Raw genomic sequence first — 20,793 nt, forward strand, 5'->3', positions numbered from 1 at the left:
CTTACCAGGAGCTACCACATGAGTGTTCCCTTGATGGAAGCTGTAGACCTTATATTCCGAAGCGTGTCCCCCATGCTGCCACGGGCCCAATAAATCATTACAAACCATTTTTTTCCCCTTTGGCCAAAATTAAAGTTTTGTACAGACCGTAACAACGAAATTAATAGTCGGAAGGTTTTTTTTAAAGTTCATAGACAAACAGGGACCTTTGTAGGCGTGAACTATCTGGTAATTCAGGCTCTGCGGGGACCCAGTGACAGTGCCCTGTGAACCGGAGCAAGAACTCAGGTCTGTCTCAGGAGAACAGACACTTCCAGGGCGACACACACACACACACACACACACACACACACACACACACACACGGTCCCTGGAAGCAGCCTTAAGAGATGAGGACCACAGAGCCCAGTCTCGGTCCCATCCCGCGCTGGGCCTCCTCCGCCTCCCTCCAGCCTGAGGACCCAGAGAGCTCAGATTCTTGGACTGATGTCTCATCAACATCATTTCTTTAAAATTTAGTTTTCCCAGATTTCGAAAGGGCTGCCTCCCCAGGGCCTCCAAGTCACTCTGGGGTCTCAATGAATCGGAAGACTCAGGGACAGAACAGGCGTTCGTCGAGTCAGAGAAGTGTTTCAACCAGGGAGGCTACTTCCGGGCAGGATGCTGGTCCCATTTCTGAGAAAATGTCTGTCCCTAGCAGGTGTCTAAGACGAGCAGCCACATCCATGTTAAATGACCGTCTGGGGTCACGCAGAGCATTCACCGGGGGGTCCAGACTCAGCCCCGTGTCACGTCCACACGGAACAGGTGGCTGTGACCCCCATTTCCCCCTAAAAACCCAAGCCGGGGTCTCCAGTGGAGTCTGAATTCGCCATGGGAGGCGATGGGAGGCTGTTGCTGTTCTGTGGCCGCTGCCTACGCTGGGCGGGCGGTGAGGAGGGGGTTCGGGGCGAGTGCTGAGAAAGAGGGGACACCCCCCCCCCGCCCGACACCCCCGCCCCGCGCAGCCCTCCCCGCCCGCACACCGCGGTCTGAGGGACGCCCGGTCCCTGTCAGGTGTTGCTCTCGCCTAGGTGGTTACTTCCGCTTCCGGGTGGAGCCCAGATTCTCAGCTGCTCATGTCAACCCTCCCGAGAAGGCCGCGGGCCCGGGCGCGCGCGGGGCGGCCGGCGTGGAAAGCCGAGGTTCTCCGCCCTGACGAGGAGCCGGGGGTCCCAGGGGCGGGTCCCGGCCACCGTGACGTGCGCGGACGGGGCCTGCCCTCACCCGGCGCCGGGACGTGGTTGCCACCCGTCGCCACCGGCGCGGCCCCCTCCGCAGCCCGCTCCCCGCGCCTGACGCCTGCGGGTCGCACGGGGTCCACACGCCCCCACGCGCGCGGACGCGGCCCCGGGGCGCCTCCGGCCTGAGGGCGGGACCAGCTCCCTCCGCCCCGAGGCCGCCCCGCGGGGCCGGGGCCGGGGTCGGGGCCGGGGTCGGGGTCGCGCCCCGCCGCCCTCGGGCACCCCGCCCCTCACGGCCCCGCCGCCGGGCGCACGTGCCGGGTGACAGGCCCCCTATAGGTTCCATACCTGCCACCGGAAGTGAGTGAGGAGGGCAGTATAGGCATTTCCTGTGACGCCAGCGCCTGGACTCCATTAGGCAGCAGCTGGGGGAAGAATCAACACACCGGGGAGCGGAGCGCAGCGGAGCCGAGCACAGAGGCGGCAGCTGCCTCGCTGCCGCCCGCCGCCCGCCGCCGCCGCCGCCGCCCGGGCCCAGCCCAGCGGCGCCCCCGCCGCCGCCCCGCCGCGACCCCCGGGCCGCGCACCCCGAGCTGCCTCCGGGAGGGGGGGGGGAAAGGGCCCGGATCCTCCTTCTCCCCCTCCTCCTCGCCCCCCGCCCCTCCTCCTCCTCCCCCCCTGACCCCCGCCCGGCCCCGCACCCCGACCCCCGCCCGCCCCCGCCTCCCCGCCCCCGCCTCGCCCCCCCGGCTTCCCACCACGGCCTCTCTCGGCGAGGAAACTCTGGCCTCCGCTTCCTCCTCCTCCGACTCGGACACCGGCGGAGCCTCCCCGCCCCCGCGGAAGAAACCCCGAGCCTCGGCGGCGGAGGGGGCAGGAGAGCCCGGGGCCTCGGCGAGCCGAGCAGGCCTCTCCCCGCCGTCCTCGTCCTCGTCCTCGTCGTCCTCCTCCTCCTCCGTGGTGGTAGTGGTGGGACTCCCCCCGGCCGCCCCTTCCGCCGCCGCCCCCCACCGGAGTAGCGGCCACAGCCTGGTCAGCGGCAGCATCATGCAGGCCAACGGGGCAGGAGGAGGAGGAGGCGGCGGCGGGGGCGGCGGCGGCGGCGGCGGGGGCCAGGGACAGACCCAGGAACTCGCCTGCCTGTCGGCCCAGAACGGGGAGTCGTCCCCCTCGTCGTCGTCGTCGTCCGCGGGGGACCTGGCCCACGCCAATGGGCTCCTGCCCGCCGCCCCCTCCGCCGCCAGCAACAATAGCAACAGCCTGAATGTCAATAACGGGGTCCCCGGCGGGGCCGCCGCCGCCGCCTCCGCCACCGTCGCGGCCGCCTCCGCCGCCGCCAGCACCGCCGCCGCCTCGGCCTTGGCCACCCCGGACCTGGGCAGCAGCCTCAAGAAGAAGAAGCGGCTGTCCCAGTCGGACGAGGACGTCATTAGGCTGATAGGACAGCACTTGAATGGCTTAGGGCTCAAGTAAGTCTCCCTTTTGCAGGCAGCCGGGGCGGACCGACCGGGGGACGGAGGCAGGCGGCGCGGGGAGGGGGCTGCAGGGAGCTCGGAGGGAGAATGACTGCCGGGCACGCGGGGCCCGGGACCCTGGAGGACGCGGCTCGGGCTGGCCGGCCCGAGAGGGGGAGCTGGCCGAAGGGGAGAGGAGGGGAAGAAACGTCCATCAGATGGGCCGGGCCGGTGGGGGATTGGGGAAAGGGGTCGTAGAAACCGAGAGATTCCCCCCCCCCACCCCCCAATCCCCGCACACCTTGAGAGCCCGATTGTCAAAAGGGCCTGCGGAGGGTGCCTGTGTGCGGTGGGGGAAGGGAGGGGGAGAGCCGGTGGAAAGAATGAACCTTGGAGGATTTGTTTTTCGTCTATCTCAGAGGCATCTTTGTGGGACGCCTCCCCCCACCCCAGCCATGACAGACAACCCAGGCCAACTACCAATCAGGAGAGACAATCGCCTACAAGTGTTTATGGGAACCGAGGGGCTGGGATCTTGGGGAAGGAGGCTGGCTAAATCGGACGGGAGTCCTGAAGGCAGATACCGGGCGGATGTCCTGGAGAGGCCCTGCCGTGTGTGTCTGTCCCAGAGGCCTGCCCCTAACTGGTTAGACTGAAATCCCAGTTTAATACCGAGCGATGATTGCCCCTGCAAAAGGGACATCTGATCTGGTGAATCATTTATTTTCCAGTACAATCGAGGTGGCCTTCTGTACCTGAAGTAGGGTGAAGGGAGACAGCGACCTTGGCCCCAAACCACCGTTTTGTGTACACAAAGAAAAACTAAGGGGTGGAATGGGGGGGGGGGGGGGAGTGCTGAGGAGCCCCATGCAGAGGCACAGGCAGAGGCAGGCTAAGGGGGAAAACATGCCACTGCATTTCCTAGCTCCCCGGCGTCGATTAAAATAAGCTCCGATGCTAGCCCATGTTGTGGTGTTGGGGTCACAGATTCCTTCTGGGGGAGGGGAAAAGAGCACTTTTTTAAGGTGACACAAGGATTTTGATTCTCGGGCAGATGGTTGATTGCACTGTTTAGCTGAAAAATAAATGGGGCTGAATAAGAAAACATTGGAACATAAACATGTAAGACTGATGAAGATTCCTAGGTGTCAAAATATCTAAGCCACTTCTGATGAGTCTTTTATGCTTTCAAAGAGAAATATAGGAAGATTTCACTTTTTTGCCAGAAGGAAAAGGAATTGGTATGAAAAGAGGTTTTGTAAATGCTAACGTCTTACTGAGACCAGAAGCAAGCTGACAGCAGCAGGAGGAAATAACTCGTGACTGTTTGGAACCTACACCATAGTAAATTTGCTATTTTTAGTATAGAGAGAAAGGGGATGATTTTTGATGCTGGATTTATTTCCATTTTAAAGACTGACCTACTAGAATTTCTATGCAAACGTGGTATCTGGATGTAAGACTCTCCCCTAATGGCAAGCCATGGCTATCACCTTGTATGGAGCTAACATGTTCTATCTTATGAAATGGAACAGGCTTAGTAGGTAGATCCTGGTGTGTGTGTGTTCCACTTAGTTAACCAATTGGTCACAACATGTTTTTAGGAATTTTATACTTCGTTTAAACTTCTGAGGCATTAAATGGCAGAAGTAGGAAGAACTTACTTTGATTCTAGTTTCAGGAAGGTTTTTAACTTAACTACATATAAATGAAGGTGGCAGTTTAAAAATCAAGTTGGTTTAGCCAAGCACATGAAAGCTCTTTATTTCTTTTTTCTTCATGAGATCAGTTTAAGAACTTTTGCAACTGTTTTCATAGACATTAGTTTGTTTGGAAGAGTAAACCCTGAACGTGGTCAGGTCGTTTTTACACTGTATCTCTCCTGCAGCCAGACTGTTGATCTCCTCATGCAAGAGTCAGGATGTCGTTTAGAACATCCTTCTGCTACCAAATTCCGAAATCATGTCATGGAAGGAGACTGGGATAAGGTAAAGTAGGGCCTATAGAGCTGTGTGACTGCTGCTAAAATTATGTATTTGACGTGCATGTTGTGACATTTCTGTTTTTCTCTTATACCAATTTTTGCAGGCAGAAAATGACCTGAATGAACTAAAGCCTTTAGTGCATTCTCCTCATGCTATTGTGGTAAGAGGCGCACTTGAAATCTCTCAAACGTTGTTGGGAATAATTGTGGTAAATACACTTTTGTTCTTAGTTTCACATTTATGCTTATTTTAATAGGTTATTGATAACTCTAGGCTTCTGCCTCTTGTAAAAGATAAGGCCTAAAAAGAATTAAATTTCATATAACTAAATTTGTAAACTAAGATGAGTGTTTATGATGTGTTGAAGTTTGAGCTCTGTATTTTTAATAAGTATGTCTTTTGAACCTAATTTACAAATTAAGCTCAATACAAAATTATATTGAAAGATCATGCTTTTAGTGCTGTTTCATGGGAGTTCTATACTTCTAGAATCAAGGATAAATTGTACTTTTATATTATTTGAAATACTGAATGTGCTGGTAAAGAATGTATTTGGGTGTATATAGGCCTTAAGTAGCTGACACTAATTTTTTTTCATCTTTGGCAATTATAATTATAGTTCATTCAAACCAACTCTATTGGTGTGCTCACCATTTTCCATTCTTGCATTCCAGTTGTGTGAATTGACAGTGTCAAAGTTTTTATAATGTGTATGACTCTGGTGGAGGGTTTGTATGTGTATTTGACCATTGGATTCTGCTAACTGGCCTTATTTCCCCAACAAGATCAATTTAGTAGTTTACTTGTTAGCCTCTTTCATAAATCTTAATGAATCTTTTATACTGATAGGCTTTAATTCTTCAGTAGATATTGCCGAGAGAGGAGGGAATACCATTTTTTCTCAGTGCTTGTGATTGGAAACCATGAAGAATCAGCTGCTTGGCCTCTTCCTGCTGGCTTTTTTACTTCTAGCTGATTGATTTGTTGTCAGAAGCAGTTTCCTGTCTGGTGGGGGAGGGACAAGGGTGAATAGGAAGTGAAGTAAGGAAACCAGCTGTTTGTTAAATATTAGTAAATGAGTGTTACTTTTGTTTTTTTTTTAAGTTGGGTCAAACATTGATCTTTCTGCCTTTGTCTATAAACCTAACAGAGTCTCCTGTTTTTGTTTTTTGGGTTTTAAAAACAAATCTTAATTACAAAAGTTTTCAAATTCTTAATGTGATTTTATACAATTATATAATCCTAGAGAATGGCCTTCAGGTGAATTAAAGGTGCAAACAAATATGAACAAATACTGGTTCATTTAAATTGATTATCTTTGTATTATTTTTTTTCTTCTCTTATTAAGTATTTAAAATACTAAAAATTTTAACTTGCTGTTATTGAATCAGATGGTTGATAATTAATTAACTCATGGAATAATCAATTCCATGGTCAGTTTTTAAAATGAAAACACAGAAGTTAAAATAAACAAACATCTATATTCAAGAGGATTACAAATTTTCCAATGACTAAATTTTCCCCAATTAGTGTGTTTGGAGTTTTAAAAAGAAAAACACCTAAGCATATTTTAACTGGCCAGCTTTTCATAAATTGTTAGCTCTGATGGAATGGAAGGTGATGCTAAAATAAAATCAAGGCATTTAAAGCCAAAATAAGAATTGGGGTTCTTTTCCCATCAGACAAGCTAGCACTGCTTCTATGGTGACAGTAACGAACTTGCCCATGGACTGTTTTAAAATAAGGATGTGATTTCTTGGAGGACTGTTTTCCTTTTTTAAGCTTCACCCAAATTATATCTGTAATTTAGTAGTAAAAATTTGAATAGGCTCACTTCCTCTTTTTATGTTTTTATAGTAATTTGAGACTTTTGTATTGGATTTAGATTATTACTGTATCTCATTAGAAACCTTCATTAGAAGCAACATGTTAACTGAATAAAGGTAGTTGTAGATAATAAGGAGGAATCCTTTCTTTTTACAGCCTGTTCAGTCTATAGAACATTCTAGGATCTAATAAAAGATGAAGATTAAATCTCTGGCTGAGCCTCACGCCATCAAACTGTTTAGGTATTTATACAAAGAAAGGGGTTCCAGTTTTTATCTTACTTTAAGCATTGATGAATCAATTGCTTTTAAAAATGCAGTTCAGCATTTTTTTTTCACCTTTCTACGTATGTTTAGGTTGACTCCTCTCCCCCTCCTTCTCCAGAATATAATCTAATGTAAGCATGAGTTTGTAGTAATAAACATAACTAATTTAACTGTATAGCCAGACACACTTGATGACTTAGTCTAGAATAAAATTGTATTTTACTTTTTAAACCTGAATGTTTTTATTGACCTAATCACTTTCCCCGTTGCACCTCCCTTTCCCTACCCCCATATTTTTAAATGGTTTCCAGTCAAGTAATACTAGAAATAGCAGAATTTGCTCTGGATTTTCTAGAAGCTGAGCTCATGAATCAACATATTTTTAGTTTGGGTTCAAATATGCTTAGCCATGTCTGAGGAATTGGGTGGGTATTTGAGGTCAATAACAAAAAAACTTGTGTATGTCTAAAAATATGTTTGATTCTTTATTTTTCAATATAATAGAAATATGCTTAACAAAACCATTCAAATATTAATGTGCAAAAATGAAATAGTTTATTTTAAAGTCAAATAGGGAGGAGTTTTGAGAGCCATGGTTTAAATATAATTCATTTCCCCTTTCCTCTGAGTCATTTAATTGATATAACTTGGTTAAAACCTTGTTCCAGAGTTAGTCAGAACCACTACTAAGTTGGCTAAGAGGCTGTTCTTGATAAACAGACTTCCTGTATATCGTAACTTTTGAGTTCTTTTTTTTCCCCACATTGAGTTCAATGTAATTATATGGGAGGAAAGGATAAACCAATACAAATATTGGGTAGGCAACAGCCAGATTTACCATGTGAAACTATCTTTTAAGCTGTCCTATTCATTTATCAATTTCAAGTTTATATTAGATAGCAAAAGAAAGAAACACTGCTGGACCCAAAGATGCTGCACCAGACACCAGAAATAATGTAAAAAATTAGGAGTTGGGGAAACAAAGGAGAGTGCACTTTCTCTTCATTTGCTTCTTTCCTTCTTCATTTAAGAAGCTCGTGGGCTTTTATAAAACCAGGAGTAAAGCCCTGACCCCACGTTTCAGCAAACTTGAGTTTTGCCTTTTTTAAAAAACATTTTTAGTAAATAATTTAACATCATTTTTGAAAGATATTTATTTTCTTGAAACTATATTGCATTTTTGTGCCTTAAATTTTGGGAAGTGAAATTCAGTTTTACTCGCCATCCTTATGTGCATCACATACTTGATTTTAAGTAGAATAAGTGTTTCCTCTCTCAACCACGTCTCTGTCTGTGCTTGGTCAGCAGCATGTTCTCTGCCATGTGCACCACCAAGATTTGCTACCAGCTTCAGGATATTCTTTGTCTTAATCTGGATAAAATGACTCAGAGAAATGTTCTTGCACTGCTTTTATAGCATTCCCTGTATACAGAAAATCGTGTTTATATTGGCTTCTCTTGCCTTCCTCTTCTCTCCTCCTTTGCCTCTGCCCCATAGAAAGAGAATAACATGTTCTAGCAGGATCTTGGTGGGAAAATAAGGGGAAAATAGCACTTGGGACACTGTCCCTACACACATTGGAATGGGAGAGGGGGTGTGCGTAGGACCTAATGATTGATACCCAATAAATAAATAAATAAAAAATAAATAAATAAATAAATAAATAATTTGCCCTGAATTAAAAAAAGTTTTCCCCAAATTCCCAATTGTTAAGAAATTTAATGAAATGCAAATGCTGGCCAGCTTCATGTGGCATTTAAATTTAAAAATTCTGTAACAAAATATTCTCCAATTTGAATCAAAAACACTATGTGATACGAAACTTTTACCAGTATACTGATAAATGGAAATATATGAACTCTTCACTTCATAAAGAGTTGAAATTTTTTTAAAAGGATAAAATGGTGAGAATATCCAGAATTAACCTCAAATATATTTTGATTTTTAGATTGTTTTGTTTTATTTAGTCTTCTGTTTTTGTTTTTTGTCACCTGATGGATTTCACATTATTTTTTAATTGGGTATATAAAAGTAAATTTCTGGTTGCATTTACAGCAACACTTTTTAGAGCATCTTAGAAACTAATCTGTTTCTGAAACGCTCAGTCAGTGTAACTTTGTGTAAAATTTGGTAAGTGTAATTTTCCTATAGTTATAGGAGCTTATCTCATAGTTGGAAATTTTTCCTATTGTTCTTTAGCTATAGTTTTAAGATTAGATTATTACCAAGCATAAGCAATGTATCTTATAAAAGATGTATTTAAATGTATGCCTAATTTATATGAGAGGGTTTGTTTTGGTTTATTTTCTCTAGAAGTCATTTTTATCAGCTGGTAGGTTATGCCTTTCTTCTAAATATTCCCTAATAGAAAATGTTGAAGAGCAGTTATATGATACTTTTAATTCCATATATAAATGATAATTTCTTCAAACCATTTTTTGAGAGAAGTATATTTTAATGTGTTTAAAGTAAGCATTAAATGCTTTCTAAGTAAGTGGATTTGAGATTTTTACCACTATTTCTTGGATTCTCTAAATATAACTAACATTTCCTTCTACTAACAAAGTTCTCTATGTACATCAGTTAGCTTGCAAGCTCCACCAGTGCAGATATAATGAAAGTCCCTCTAAGCAGTGTCCTTAATTAGGTTTAAGGTTTAGAAGAAATTCCAAACTTGCTATTCATAAATCTCTCTTTTCTCTAGCAAAAAGCTGCTAAGATTTTTCAAGTTACTTTCCATCACTTTAAGTTAAAATAATATAGTAAAGGAACATTAGAAAATACTAAAGCCCAGCACATTTCAGAAAAAAACAACACCTAAATGTGAAAGTATTTCATAAGTTGGAAATGGTTTATCCTTTAAGGGGAAAGCAGATAATTGTCTGTGCTTCATAGTTAAGTGTATCAGTGATTAGACTGTTTCCAACCCGCAAAGACAAATATTGAATCTTCTTTAAAACCTTGGCGTTGAACCTTTATTGTCTTTAGAGTGAGTCCCATCAGGCTTATGCTTGTCCACTTCAGTCGTAGGAAACTCAGTACTTGGCGCACCAACCTTTAGTCCATTTGCTGGGCAGCTCTCCTTACTTTTGATCAACCAAAATCTGACACTTTGCAACTTCTGCCTCATGTCTCTAGTTCTGCTTTCTGGTCTACTTAGTCCTTCTTTCACATTGTGTTAAGTAATCCCTTCATTAATGGAATTTTTTGTGTTTTTTCCAAAACCTGTTCCCTAAAATGTTCCCACTGCCCATTATAAAAGCCCCAGGCTTTTTTTAGAAAGAAAATTTAGAATACTGTAAATAGTTCTAAATTTTTATAGAAGAAATAAAATTCTAGGTGAATGTTTTGAGGGCAGAATTCTTATTTGTTTTGATGTCGTTAATGATCATATCTAATTTGAGATTATTCAAAACTGTTGTGTTAAGACATGGAATTGAGCAGAGTCACATTTAATAAATATACTGTGACTCCATTAAACCCAAATATTTTGAGTCATATTAAAGCTTTTTAAAAAGTTATTGTCAAAGGGCGTAGTAGAATGGTTTCTACTGTTCTGTTTAGGCACAAACATTTTCTGAACCTTCCATCAACTTTTTTCCCCTGACTGCTGCTTTCTGTCATGTCAGAGGATGAAGTTTTTGCTGCTGCAGCAGAAGTACCTGGAATACCTGGAGGATGGCAAGGTCCTGGAGGCCCTTCAAGTTCTACGCTGTGAATTGACGCCACTGAAATACAATACAGAGCGCATTCATGTTCTCAGTGGGTAAGGAAGCCTCGTTCTTAGACTCCAGGTTGATGGAGGGCTGTAACTTTTATCAAGGTCAGCTTTCAAAGTTACATCTCTTTAACATTTTTCCAAGATCTGAATATTGCTAAATTCTTAGGTAAAGAATTTAGGTAACACTAGCCTGATAGATTCACTTATAGATGTACTCCATATTAGAACAGAGAAATATTTAAGTGGGTAAACGGAAGGAGAAATACGTATTGCTGGTGAAAGGCCATTTCAGAATCTTCTACAAAAAACTAAATGTGAAAGTATTTCATAAGTTGGAAATGGTTTATCCATTGAAGTTTCCAGAATTAATGCATATATTCTCTTAATGTATACTTATCATGTACCAGGTCCTTGCTAAGCACTTCATATGTACAATCTCATTTTATTTTCATGTCAATCCTTTAAAAGTTAGAGTACCCAAAGGCTTGGTTCTGGACCTCCTTTCTGTTCTGTCTGAACACTCTTCCAAGGTACCCTCATTTTGTACCATGCCTTCGCATACCATCGATGTGCCGGGGGCTCTTAAATTCACCTTTCATCTGAACTCCCAGCGTACATACCTGATAGCCTACTGGACAGTTTCCGCTTGGCTAATAGGTGCCTCAGTTAACTGTTCAAAACAAAACTCTTGATTCCAGTTGCCCATCCACCCACTTCACTCTCACTGACCTGTTCCTCATTTCAGTAAGTGGTAAGACCTTTTACCCACTTGTTCAGACAAAAAACTTAAGCCTCATCCTTTTTATTTTTCAAATTACAAGAGAAAGTTCGTTTAGAAAATTCTAGAGGTGGTAGAAGTGAACCAGCTGGGCTGCATAAGCTGAGGAAACAAGTTATAGAGGCAGAAAAGGCCCTTGGAACTTAGGAGAGAGAAAGGCAAAGATAATGCCCTGGGAGGGTGGGGGAAAGAAGACAGGAAAGGGCCTAACTCTAAAACATCCCAGATTTGTCCATTTCTCTCACCTCCACAATTTCTACCCTAGTTAAGCCATAAGCGCCTCTCCCTCCCTTAACAGTGCATATTCCACACAGCAGCCACAGAAACACATAAGCAAAACATGTATTAACCCATTTCTCTCCTTTTCTTAAAACTGTCCACTGGCTTTCTAGCATGCTTAAAATGCAGAAACTCTGCCCAAGCCGACAAGCGCCCTGATCCTTCCCTGCCATCCGTTTCCTTACTCATTGCTGTAGTGACACTAACGTTAAGGCATTTATCCTGCCTGTTCACTTTATCCTAAATGCTCTTCCCTAATCTCTGCAGAGTTGGCTCAGGTCCCAACCCAAATATCCGCTCCTGAGACCACCACCAGGCATTCTCTGTCACATCACTCTGCTTTTACTTTTTTTTTCTTTATAGCATTTTTCATAACATGATACAGCCCCTGCATCTAGAACAGGGTGGGGAGTGTCCAGCCCTCAAGCCATATAAGGCCCGTGAAATCACTTGGTCTGGCCATGCAACCGCAGGTGGGACTCGAAATTCAATGAATCTGAGAGCTTTTTTCATAGCAACATAAATTTATATTAAGCGAACGATGTTACAAATATCCAAATGGCCCTGGGCAGGAAAAGGGTTCCCCACCCCTGATCTAGAGCAATATCTCACACATAATGAGCTTTCAAAAAGGTAGGCCCTAAGATGTACAGGGTTCATTTTAGGGTTTTTGCAGATAAGGAATCTAAGCCTCAGAGCGGTGAAGTAAGCAGCCCAAGATACAGCTAGTAAGTCAGCCAAGATTCAAAACCTGGTTTGACTGATTTCCAGAATCATTGGTCTTGACCCACTACTGCATCTTGAAATAGTCAGTTCTGCTGGATATTTCAGTATTGTAGCTGACACATTACTTTATTCGGATTACCTCTTTCAGAGGTGTCTGATTTCTGTGTCACCCAAGTGCCATTCACATGGTGGACTTCCTTTTCTGCTCTGGCAGTAGTGCCTAAGTTTAGTCGTAGCGGTTTTCTTCTGCAGTGAGCTTCATCAGGTTGGTCCCTAGACTATTGCACAGAAGGAAATGGCCCGGCGGTGACAAGATGTGGAGCTGACGTCAGAACTCAGTCCAGTGTTTTCAGTTATGCCGTGTGACTTCCTTTGAAACCTTAAGGTGTAATATTTTCAAAAAGGTGCAGAAACTGTTGTAGGTTATTTTTACAAAATTTAAAAAGTAAATGATTTTCTCAGAATTATTGATAATAAATTTTACTCCCAAAAGGATATTTTAGAAACCAAATTTTTGCAATATCCAGCTTAAATTTAATTACTCATACAATTTTTAAAAAATTAAATTCTCATCAGCTAAGGCACTGAATACTAAATAGCAAGAGAAGAAGTAGTTCTGTTGTTGGGTGAAAGGCTATTAATTGATTTAAATGCTAAGTGCAATATGCTTTATGCAGTTAAGAAAAGGAGGAGGTGATACTCGGGTTAACTGAGAGGTTTCTGGTACTTACATTATCATATATTAAGCTCTGTGTGAATACCAGGTAGTGGACCGAGTACTTCATATGCTCATACTCCATCTCATTTAATCCTTACTGCCTTGTTTCATCCCCTCTTTACAAGTGAGAAGAACAGATTTGTCTGAGAACAGACAACAAATAGCAGGAGAGTTATTGCCAGGTCTAATCTCCATGTTTAAATAATGCCTTCACTTCTTTTGCTTTTAAAGCCCGTTCTTCTGAGAAGAGGCAGAACCAGGTCAGGGTCACACTTCCAGCAGGGGGCCCTCATGTATTCTCCAGAGTCCATGAACTTTAGCGTTTATGCCTCCTTCGGCACAGATAGTGAGGAATAAAGCAGTTCCCAAACTTCCTGCTTGGGGATCGCAGTACCTTTCACAGGATGACACAAGGATGGTTGTCCAATTATACCATTTCTTGAGTGACGTTTTTGATAATCTCTTAAAGGTATGTTGTTTTGTTTAATTAACTTAGTATTAACTTTTAAGGTTTTCTTTTGTATTACTAGTGAGAAGCTGTTAAGTTAGCATGGTGGTTAAGAGCAAGTTCTGCAGCTAGAGTGTCTGGATTCATATTCCTACTTTGCCTCTTAACTTGACCCTAAGTCTGTGACTTAAGCTCTTTGTCTTCAATTCCTCATTTATAAAATTAGAATAATACGGCATACTTCATACAGGATTGTTATGAGCATTAAATGAAGTAATAATAGATGTTGAATGCTTAGAGCCTGGCACACAATAAGAGCTATATATAGATAACAATTACAGTATATATAAGAATATGTTCATAGATAATATATATTATAAAAACATGTGTTAAGCTACTTCTTTTATATTACATTTTTTTAAATTATATCCAGATGCCAGGTTGTATTAATGAATTGGGTCCACTTAAGTTTTTCTTGATAAATGTTTCTTAGTAAAAATTAGCTATCTTGAGCAGAATCAGTATTTTTCAATTATTTTTAATCCAGAGAAAAGGACTTGCTATTTGGTTCTTTCCCTGTCGTATTTTCAGGTATCTGATGTGTAGCCATGCAGAAGACCTACGTGCAAAAGCAGAATGGGAAGGCAAAGGAACAGCTTCCCGATCGAAGCTGTTGGACAAACTTCAAAGTGAGAGTCTTAATTTTTTGGTGTCTCTGTATTTGTTCTTAGAGTAGAAATGGGTATTGTGAGTCAATTAGGAGGGCTTGTGTCTAGACACACTCTTATTGAATGGTTATTTAGGGAAAGGTTGTAGGGAGGTCCATCAAGAGAACCCTGTAAACCAGAGCTTTCCAACTCTGCCATGAGTCTTAAGAAGCTTCCCTCTGCAGACAGTGAGAGGGTGCTGGTCCCAGGCAGTTCCCCTTTCTTTTGTTTTATGTAGCGATGCTCCCCATAAGATTTTGTTTGTGGGAAAAGTGCTGTGGTTGGGCAAAAAATATATATAAACCACAGCTGTAAACCATGAGTGTTGTAAATATTGTGTGTTCAATGATAAGGCCCAGATTTCTTCTGTAAATTGTTTCACCCTCCCCTCAACTATGTTCTGTGGCTTCCAATTTAGGGTAGGAGTTTCATTTTTGCCACATCTTTATATAAACAACTAGATGCCTGGTGCACTAAATTCATGCATGGGAGGTTGGGGGCCTTCAGCCCAGCCTGCACCCTCTCCAATCCGGGACCCCTCAGGGGGTGTCCGACTGCCAGTTTAGGCCCAATCCCCACACAGCCTGTTCGGTCATCCATTCGGTTGCGATGGTCACTTAGGCTTTTATATATATATAGATCTTTCCCTCTGTGCTTAAGTCATGTTACTCTTTATATTTCATGTTGATCTGAGAACAGAGATCCTAAGAATCAGAAAACCATGTGACTGGGAGGTATAAGACATTAAGGATCAGAATAGATTGATATCAGTATCTAGACACCAGTTATTTTTTGAATTTTCATTGACATTAGAAGCAACTAGAATTTGGCTTGTTCCAGGATTTTGACTTGTTCTTTGTTAACTGGAATTTTTTCTTACACTTTTAGTGATGCATAGTCTCCCTCTCACACATCATGTTTATTTTGTTTTCATTGTTACCACCTTTTTCTTTTATTTTTTTACTTAATTTTTAAGTATTTATATTGATTTCAGAGAGGAAGGGAGAGGGAAAGAGTGATAGAAACATCAATGATGAGAATCATTGATCAGGTGCCTCCTGCACACCCCCTATTGAGAATCGAGCCTATAACCTGGGCATGTGCCCTGACCAGGAATTGAACCATGACCTCCTGGTTCATAGGTGGACTATCAACCGCTGAGTCACACCTGCCAGGCCGTCTTTTTCTTTTTTTATTGATTTTGTTGTTGTTTAGAAGATCCACATATTAAAGCCCTCCTGTTCAGGTATCTTCCATTCTAGTGGCAACACATCTGCAGACAAATAGATATTCATAAAGCTCATGTTACATCGCCCAAAACTGCTCTATTTAAGAACAATATTATAAAGTAACTGTCTTATGTAAAAGTTTATCCTGTTTTGTTTTTTAATATTTATTTCTCTTTTTAAAAATGTCTCCTATTTAAAGCGTATTTACCACCATCGGTGATGCTTCCCCCACGGCGTTTACAGACTCTCCTGCGGCAGGCGGTAGAACTACAGAGGGATCGGTGCCTATATCACAATACCAAACTTGATAATAATCTAGATTCTGTGTCTCTGCTTATAGATCATGTTTGTAGCAGGTAAGAGGAAATTTAAATTCTGAAGTATGCTGACATTTTACAGGCTCAATTTGAACTTGAATAAGATGTTTCCCTTTTTAGTTTTGTCCTATAGCTATAAAACAATTCATGTCTGATTTAGCATCTGTTCATAAGTAAAGCTAGAGCTACTGAAGTTGAAAAGTAAGAAAACTGTGTATATGTTGATGTATAGCAAGCCACCCTGGAGAACTGAAGCTGGAAACCATGGGTGGTCATTTCTTTCTCTGGCCATTTTTTTAGGGACGGGTAAGGGACATTAGGTAAGAATGCCAGGGCCCAGTGCTTGGTGTCCCTGGATGCCAGAGACCACTTAGTGGCTCTTGTTCTGGACATTATGGCTATTTTAACTTTGGCCCAAATTATTTCCTGCCCCAAAATACTTTTTCCTAATGCAAGTTCTGCTAAAAATGGTTAGACTAGCAGTGTTAACTTTCTGGTGTGGGTTTTGTTTTTATACCTACCTATATACATTGTTTAACTTGTAAGAATTCAGGCTTCACTTTTGATGTTAGGAGTGTTTTGAATATAACTGTCCCTACTATTTTAGTAAACTCCAAAATGAAAACATAGCTTTTAATTTTTAAGGTTCTGAAAAAAAAAATTGTGAAATCTTTCAAACTCCAGGAAGGAGATGATGGGGGTCTGGGGGACCAAATAGGAACAGCGGCAGTAATGTGGTCAGTCTCTTCTCCAGACAACTTCGAAGAACTGCTGGAAGGAGCATGGCTAGGAAGGACAGAAATACATAAGGGTGAGGGCTTTGGAAAACTGAGGAACTTCGGAGTAACTCTCAAAATTACACGCATGCACTGTGATTTACGCTAATTTTTTAGGTATGCATAAGCTACTTTCACATGTAGGTGAGTTCTCACCTCATTCTCCCTAGTTGCAATAAAAAATAATAATTTATTTGTGCTACTGGCCTTAAATTTCAAGTGTTATTTATCTTAAAGTACTAGGTAATTACTTGGTGCATGTCTTAAATGTTCTAAAAGAAAATAATTAAAGATTCTTTTCCTTTATCTCTTTTTACTCTTGAACATTATTCTTTGACTTGGTAAGTCTTTCATTTAAATTGAGTAGAGGTCGGAGGAGATAATAGATTAAAAGACTATATGGTTTCTTATTTCATAGCTCCTTTAGGGAATTTGAGACCGGTTTGAAAATTAAGGCAGTTGTGAACCCAAATCTTTTTTTTGGTTCTTGAGTTCATTGTTGGTGGAATGCACTGAAAGGTATTTATGGCAGACTTCATGATTCAAAGGTGTCAGTAGGTTAAGAGATTGCCTTCCTGTTGGGAAACTGAAATCTATGAGAGTGTGACCTACATTTTTCCTAAGTGTTTTAACTTCTATACCAATATCTTTGAAAGTAAATGATAGAAGATATTTGGTCTTCAAAAGAAAAGTCGATGTTTCTTATCTGCTTTACTCCTTTTAAGAAACTATATTTTAGCATTGAAACTAGAAAACTATTTTCACAAGCTAAATCTTAGCATTGAAATGAAATACCAGCTCTTCTCTCTGGAGAGTAGAAAATTGATTATGATTAAGTAAATTATAACTTTTTTCTTTTTTTATAATCTTCACCCACGGATATTTTTCTATTGATCTTTTGGAGAGAGTGGAAGAGAGAGGGAAAGAGAAACATCGATGTGGGAGAAACACATCGATTGGTTGCCTCCTGCATGAGTCCCGACCAGGGCCAGGGCTGGGGAGGAGTCTGCAACCAAGGTATGTGCCCTTGACCAGAATCGAACCCGGGACCCTTTGGTCCGCATGCCGATGCTCTATCCACTGAGCCACACTGGCTAGGGCTAAATTATAACTTTTAAAAATATCCTAATCAGCACTTAATAGTTTTCATTAGATTGTACATTATTTACATTTTTCACAGTTAATATATACATATTTTTTGTTAAGTTTGACCAGTAAAGAATAGGGTTGTGTGTTTTTTAATGACTTGGTGGGTTTTTTTTCAGCAGCAACCAATGGAAGGATGTCTCCACAGATTGCTTTACAAATACTAATTTTTAAGTAAAGTATTATGTAATATTTTATAGAAACTTAAAATGCTAGGGTTCAGTTTGATTAAAATGCTACATTTTATTCAGTTTTATTTGGGAAGGTACTGATATTTTTAACACCATCTTAAATTTTAAATTTACTTGAATACGTAGATAAACTATCACTTGATTACATCCAAAATTAGTCTTTTTAAAAAACAGGGGGCTATTAGTCTTTTAAAAGGTTAAGTAACAATGAAAAAAATGACAATTTACCATTTTAATGACATTCAAATGTAACTGATTGTCAGACTGGATGAGTGGTGCCCTGTAATGTTTGTTTATTGTGAGAGTGTGTGTTAAAGCTGGGAGCAGGGAGACAAAGGGGGGGCTTAGGGAAGAAGAAACAACAGGGGAGCCGAGGCGGCGCTCTGCATTGGCTCCCTAGAAACCTTGTAGGAAAGACGTGAGCCATGGCCGAGCTGCTGTGAGCTCACGTGGAAGTCACAGAAAAGGGGGCCTTGGAGGCAGGACCAAGGGATTTGCCCGGGATGAGCTGCCACTGCCCACTGCTCCCCTGATGGCAAGGCTCTGGAACCCTTAGCGTTTAGGAGGAAGTAAAAAGTTCATGCCCAGGAAGGGGCATGGGTGTGCTGTAGAGCAGCGGTCGCCAACCTTTTGGACCTCGCGGACCACCAGTGGGCGACCGCTGCTATAGAGCAAGCCCACAACAGGTCTTTGTTTTGAGGGGTTTTATCTTTTTCCTGTGGGTGAGAATCTTGGGAGCATTTCAGCAGAATATTCAACAGCTTTCCAGGTGCGTTTTTAACTTGCTGATGCTTCAAAATGAGCGCATAGGGGAGTTTGGGGTTACTCTTTGGTCTGCTTTACTGTGTTACTTTTCTCTGTCTAGTTTTAATCAGGTTTTTGTTACTATATTTGTTCCCCTGACTTCATCTGTCCTTGGGGTTTAGCTCTGTGCCCTATAATTTTGATTGTGCATCAGTCCTTTTTAGAAATATTTTGCTACTCTGATTTTAGATGTCTCTTAAAAAGAATAAATTGTAAATTGAACCAAATTTTGGGTTACTGATTTCCCCTAAGATTGTCTTAACTAATGTATTCCGTCTTTATTTGACAAATCAATGTAAACTTGATTGTTAAGGTTTACAAATGCTTTCATATCTTATTTTTTAAGTTTTTGATCTCCAAAGAAGTTTTATCAGTTGTTTAACCTTTGTCATTGTGATTAATTTGTTTTGAAAGAATAATGATTTGTGGACTTCTTTGTTTCAGGAGGCAGTTCCCATGTTATACTCAGCAGATCCTTACGGAGCATTGTAATGAAGTGTGGTTCTGTAAATTCTCTAACGATGGCACTAAACTAGCAACAGGATCAAAAGATACAACAGTTATCATATGGCAAGTTGATCCGGTATGTACTCTAGTAGGAGTGTTTAGATTGCAAAGAGAGATCATTTTAAATCTAAATGAGTACACATTTTTAATGTATGCACATACAGATAATATTTTGCAAGAACCTCTTTTGTCATCTCTGTCATGTCTTACCTCTTTCTGTGTTGTCTAGATTATGGGTATAAAAATTATCAAAATTGTTGAGTGTGATATGCGAGTGATTGTACTAAGTCTGTGTGTGCATTGTTTAATTTACTCCTCTGAATAACTCTCTGAGATACAAACATCTCCTTTCTTTAAATGAGAAAACTCATACAGAAGCTAAATGCCCAGGCTCTCACAGCTAGTAAATGAAAGAGTTAGACTCAAATCCAGGAATGTTTTTATTCCAGACCTGCTCTTAATGTCATTTTTATCTTAGTTAATACTTGATTTATGGACTAATACAATGCCCTTCTGTCACAAGTTAGAAAAGACTCATCACCATTTTGCCTTTTGAAATATTTCATTGTTTTGTATAATTTGTGGAACTTCTGTTAAACACACACACACACACACACACACACACACACACCTTTTTATTCCCAGTGATACATATGAGCAGTATTGTATTCTGGATTTAAAATTCTAAGTTTTAAAATCAGATTTGTCATTGTGTGTAACCAGGTGACCTACAGATTTGTTGAAATAAGTATTTCCATTTCTTTCAGCCACTTGGACATTTATCAAGCAATCAAAGAAATTCATGGCTCTCGATAGGTTAAGGAAATGTATTTGGTTAGCAGTCCTTCACCTAAAATCATAAAGTGAATGATCTTTTTTAAAAAATTTAGAATTAGAATATATTAGCCCAGGATAAAGACCTTGGACTCCGATGTTGAAAAATAGAGAAAAGGATCCATAGAAGGAAATATTTTTTAAAAAAGAGATTCAAATTTGAGGACATACATCAAACTTGTGTATCTGTAATATACTATGAATGAAGAAAGTAAGTAAGAGCTAGTCTTTGCCTTAAAGCAGGTGTTCTTCACTTTTTGTTGTGCCATGTACTCCTCTGTCATTCTGATGACCCCGTCAACCCCTCTGCAGAACAGTGTTTTTAAATACATAAACCAAAACACATAGAAAGCCCAAGTATATATTACATATTAATTACTAAGGAAACCCAATTATAGTGAAACATAGTTATCAAAATAGTACAAAAACAGATACAGTATAATAATACATTGCTTGTTTATTAACATTTGAATAACAAATTATAATAGCAGATCTAATAACTACCAAAATTTTGAAGTAGGGATGAGCATAAGTAGTATTTTGAGATTTCTGCAACAACTATAATGATATGAAAATATTTAAGATTTTTATTATTAACAGTGTACTAATATGCCTAATATAATAACTAACACTATACCTTGTTAATTACCTACATTCAAGATTGAAGGAAATACTGAATTTTAGCCCATGGTTCTTAAAAATGAAGATGTGCTTTTCCTCTCATTTATGTTCAAGGATCCCCACTTCTATTCCTGATTGACTCCTTGGAGGTCTCAGGGATCTAGAGTTTAGGAAAGGAAATTAGCACTGAAATAAGCATCACACAATATACATAAAGTCTTAGGAGAGCACAGGA

At 41.4% G+C, this 20,793-nt stretch overlaps 2 protein-coding genes across 5 annotated transcripts in view; one reads left to right on the forward strand and one right to left on the reverse strand.

Moving 5' to 3' along the window:
* CNIH3 (cornichon family AMPA receptor auxiliary protein 3) overlaps positions 1 to 1,782 on the reverse strand; it is a 125,735-nt gene extending 123,953 nt beyond the window's left edge. The window contains exon 1 of one of the 2 annotated variants that reach the window (XM_054713019.1): positions 1,572 to 1,782. In XM_054713019.1, coding sequence (XP_054568994.1) covers positions 1,572 to 1,638 — 67 coding nt within the window. In that variant the 5' untranslated portion in view covers positions 1,639 to 1,782. Of the gene's footprint in view, positions 1 to 5; positions 304 to 1,571 lie in introns of those variants that run through there. The other variant, XM_054713018.1, reaches the window with a different exon arrangement.
* A 174-nt stretch (positions 1,783 to 1,956) lies between these two features.
* WDR26 (WD repeat domain 26) overlaps positions 1,957 to 20,793 on the forward strand; it is a 36,325-nt gene continuing 17,488 nt past the window's right edge. Inside the window, exons 1-7 of one of the 3 annotated variants that reach the window (XM_008149801.3) lie at positions 1,957 to 2,692; positions 4,566 to 4,665; positions 4,766 to 4,870; positions 10,386 to 10,522; positions 14,018 to 14,115; positions 15,562 to 15,718; positions 19,041 to 19,179. In XM_008149801.3, the coding sequence (XP_008148023.1) occupies positions 2,271 to 2,692; positions 4,566 to 4,665; positions 4,766 to 4,870; positions 10,386 to 10,522; positions 14,018 to 14,115; positions 15,562 to 15,718; positions 19,041 to 19,179 (1,158 nt within the window). In that variant the 5' untranslated portion in view covers positions 1,957 to 2,270. The remainder of the gene's footprint in view (positions 2,693 to 4,565; positions 4,666 to 4,765; positions 4,871 to 10,385; positions 10,523 to 14,017; positions 14,116 to 15,561; positions 15,719 to 19,040; positions 19,180 to 20,793) is intronic. The other 2 variants (XM_054713146.1, XM_008149802.3) reach the window with 2 other exon arrangements.

This window comes from Eptesicus fuscus, chromosome 24, assembly GCF_027574615.1.
Source record: "Eptesicus fuscus isolate TK198812 chromosome 24, DD_ASM_mEF_20220401, whole genome shotgun sequence".
Lineage (NCBI taxonomy): Eukaryota > Metazoa > Chordata > Mammalia > Chiroptera > Vespertilionidae > Eptesicus > Eptesicus fuscus.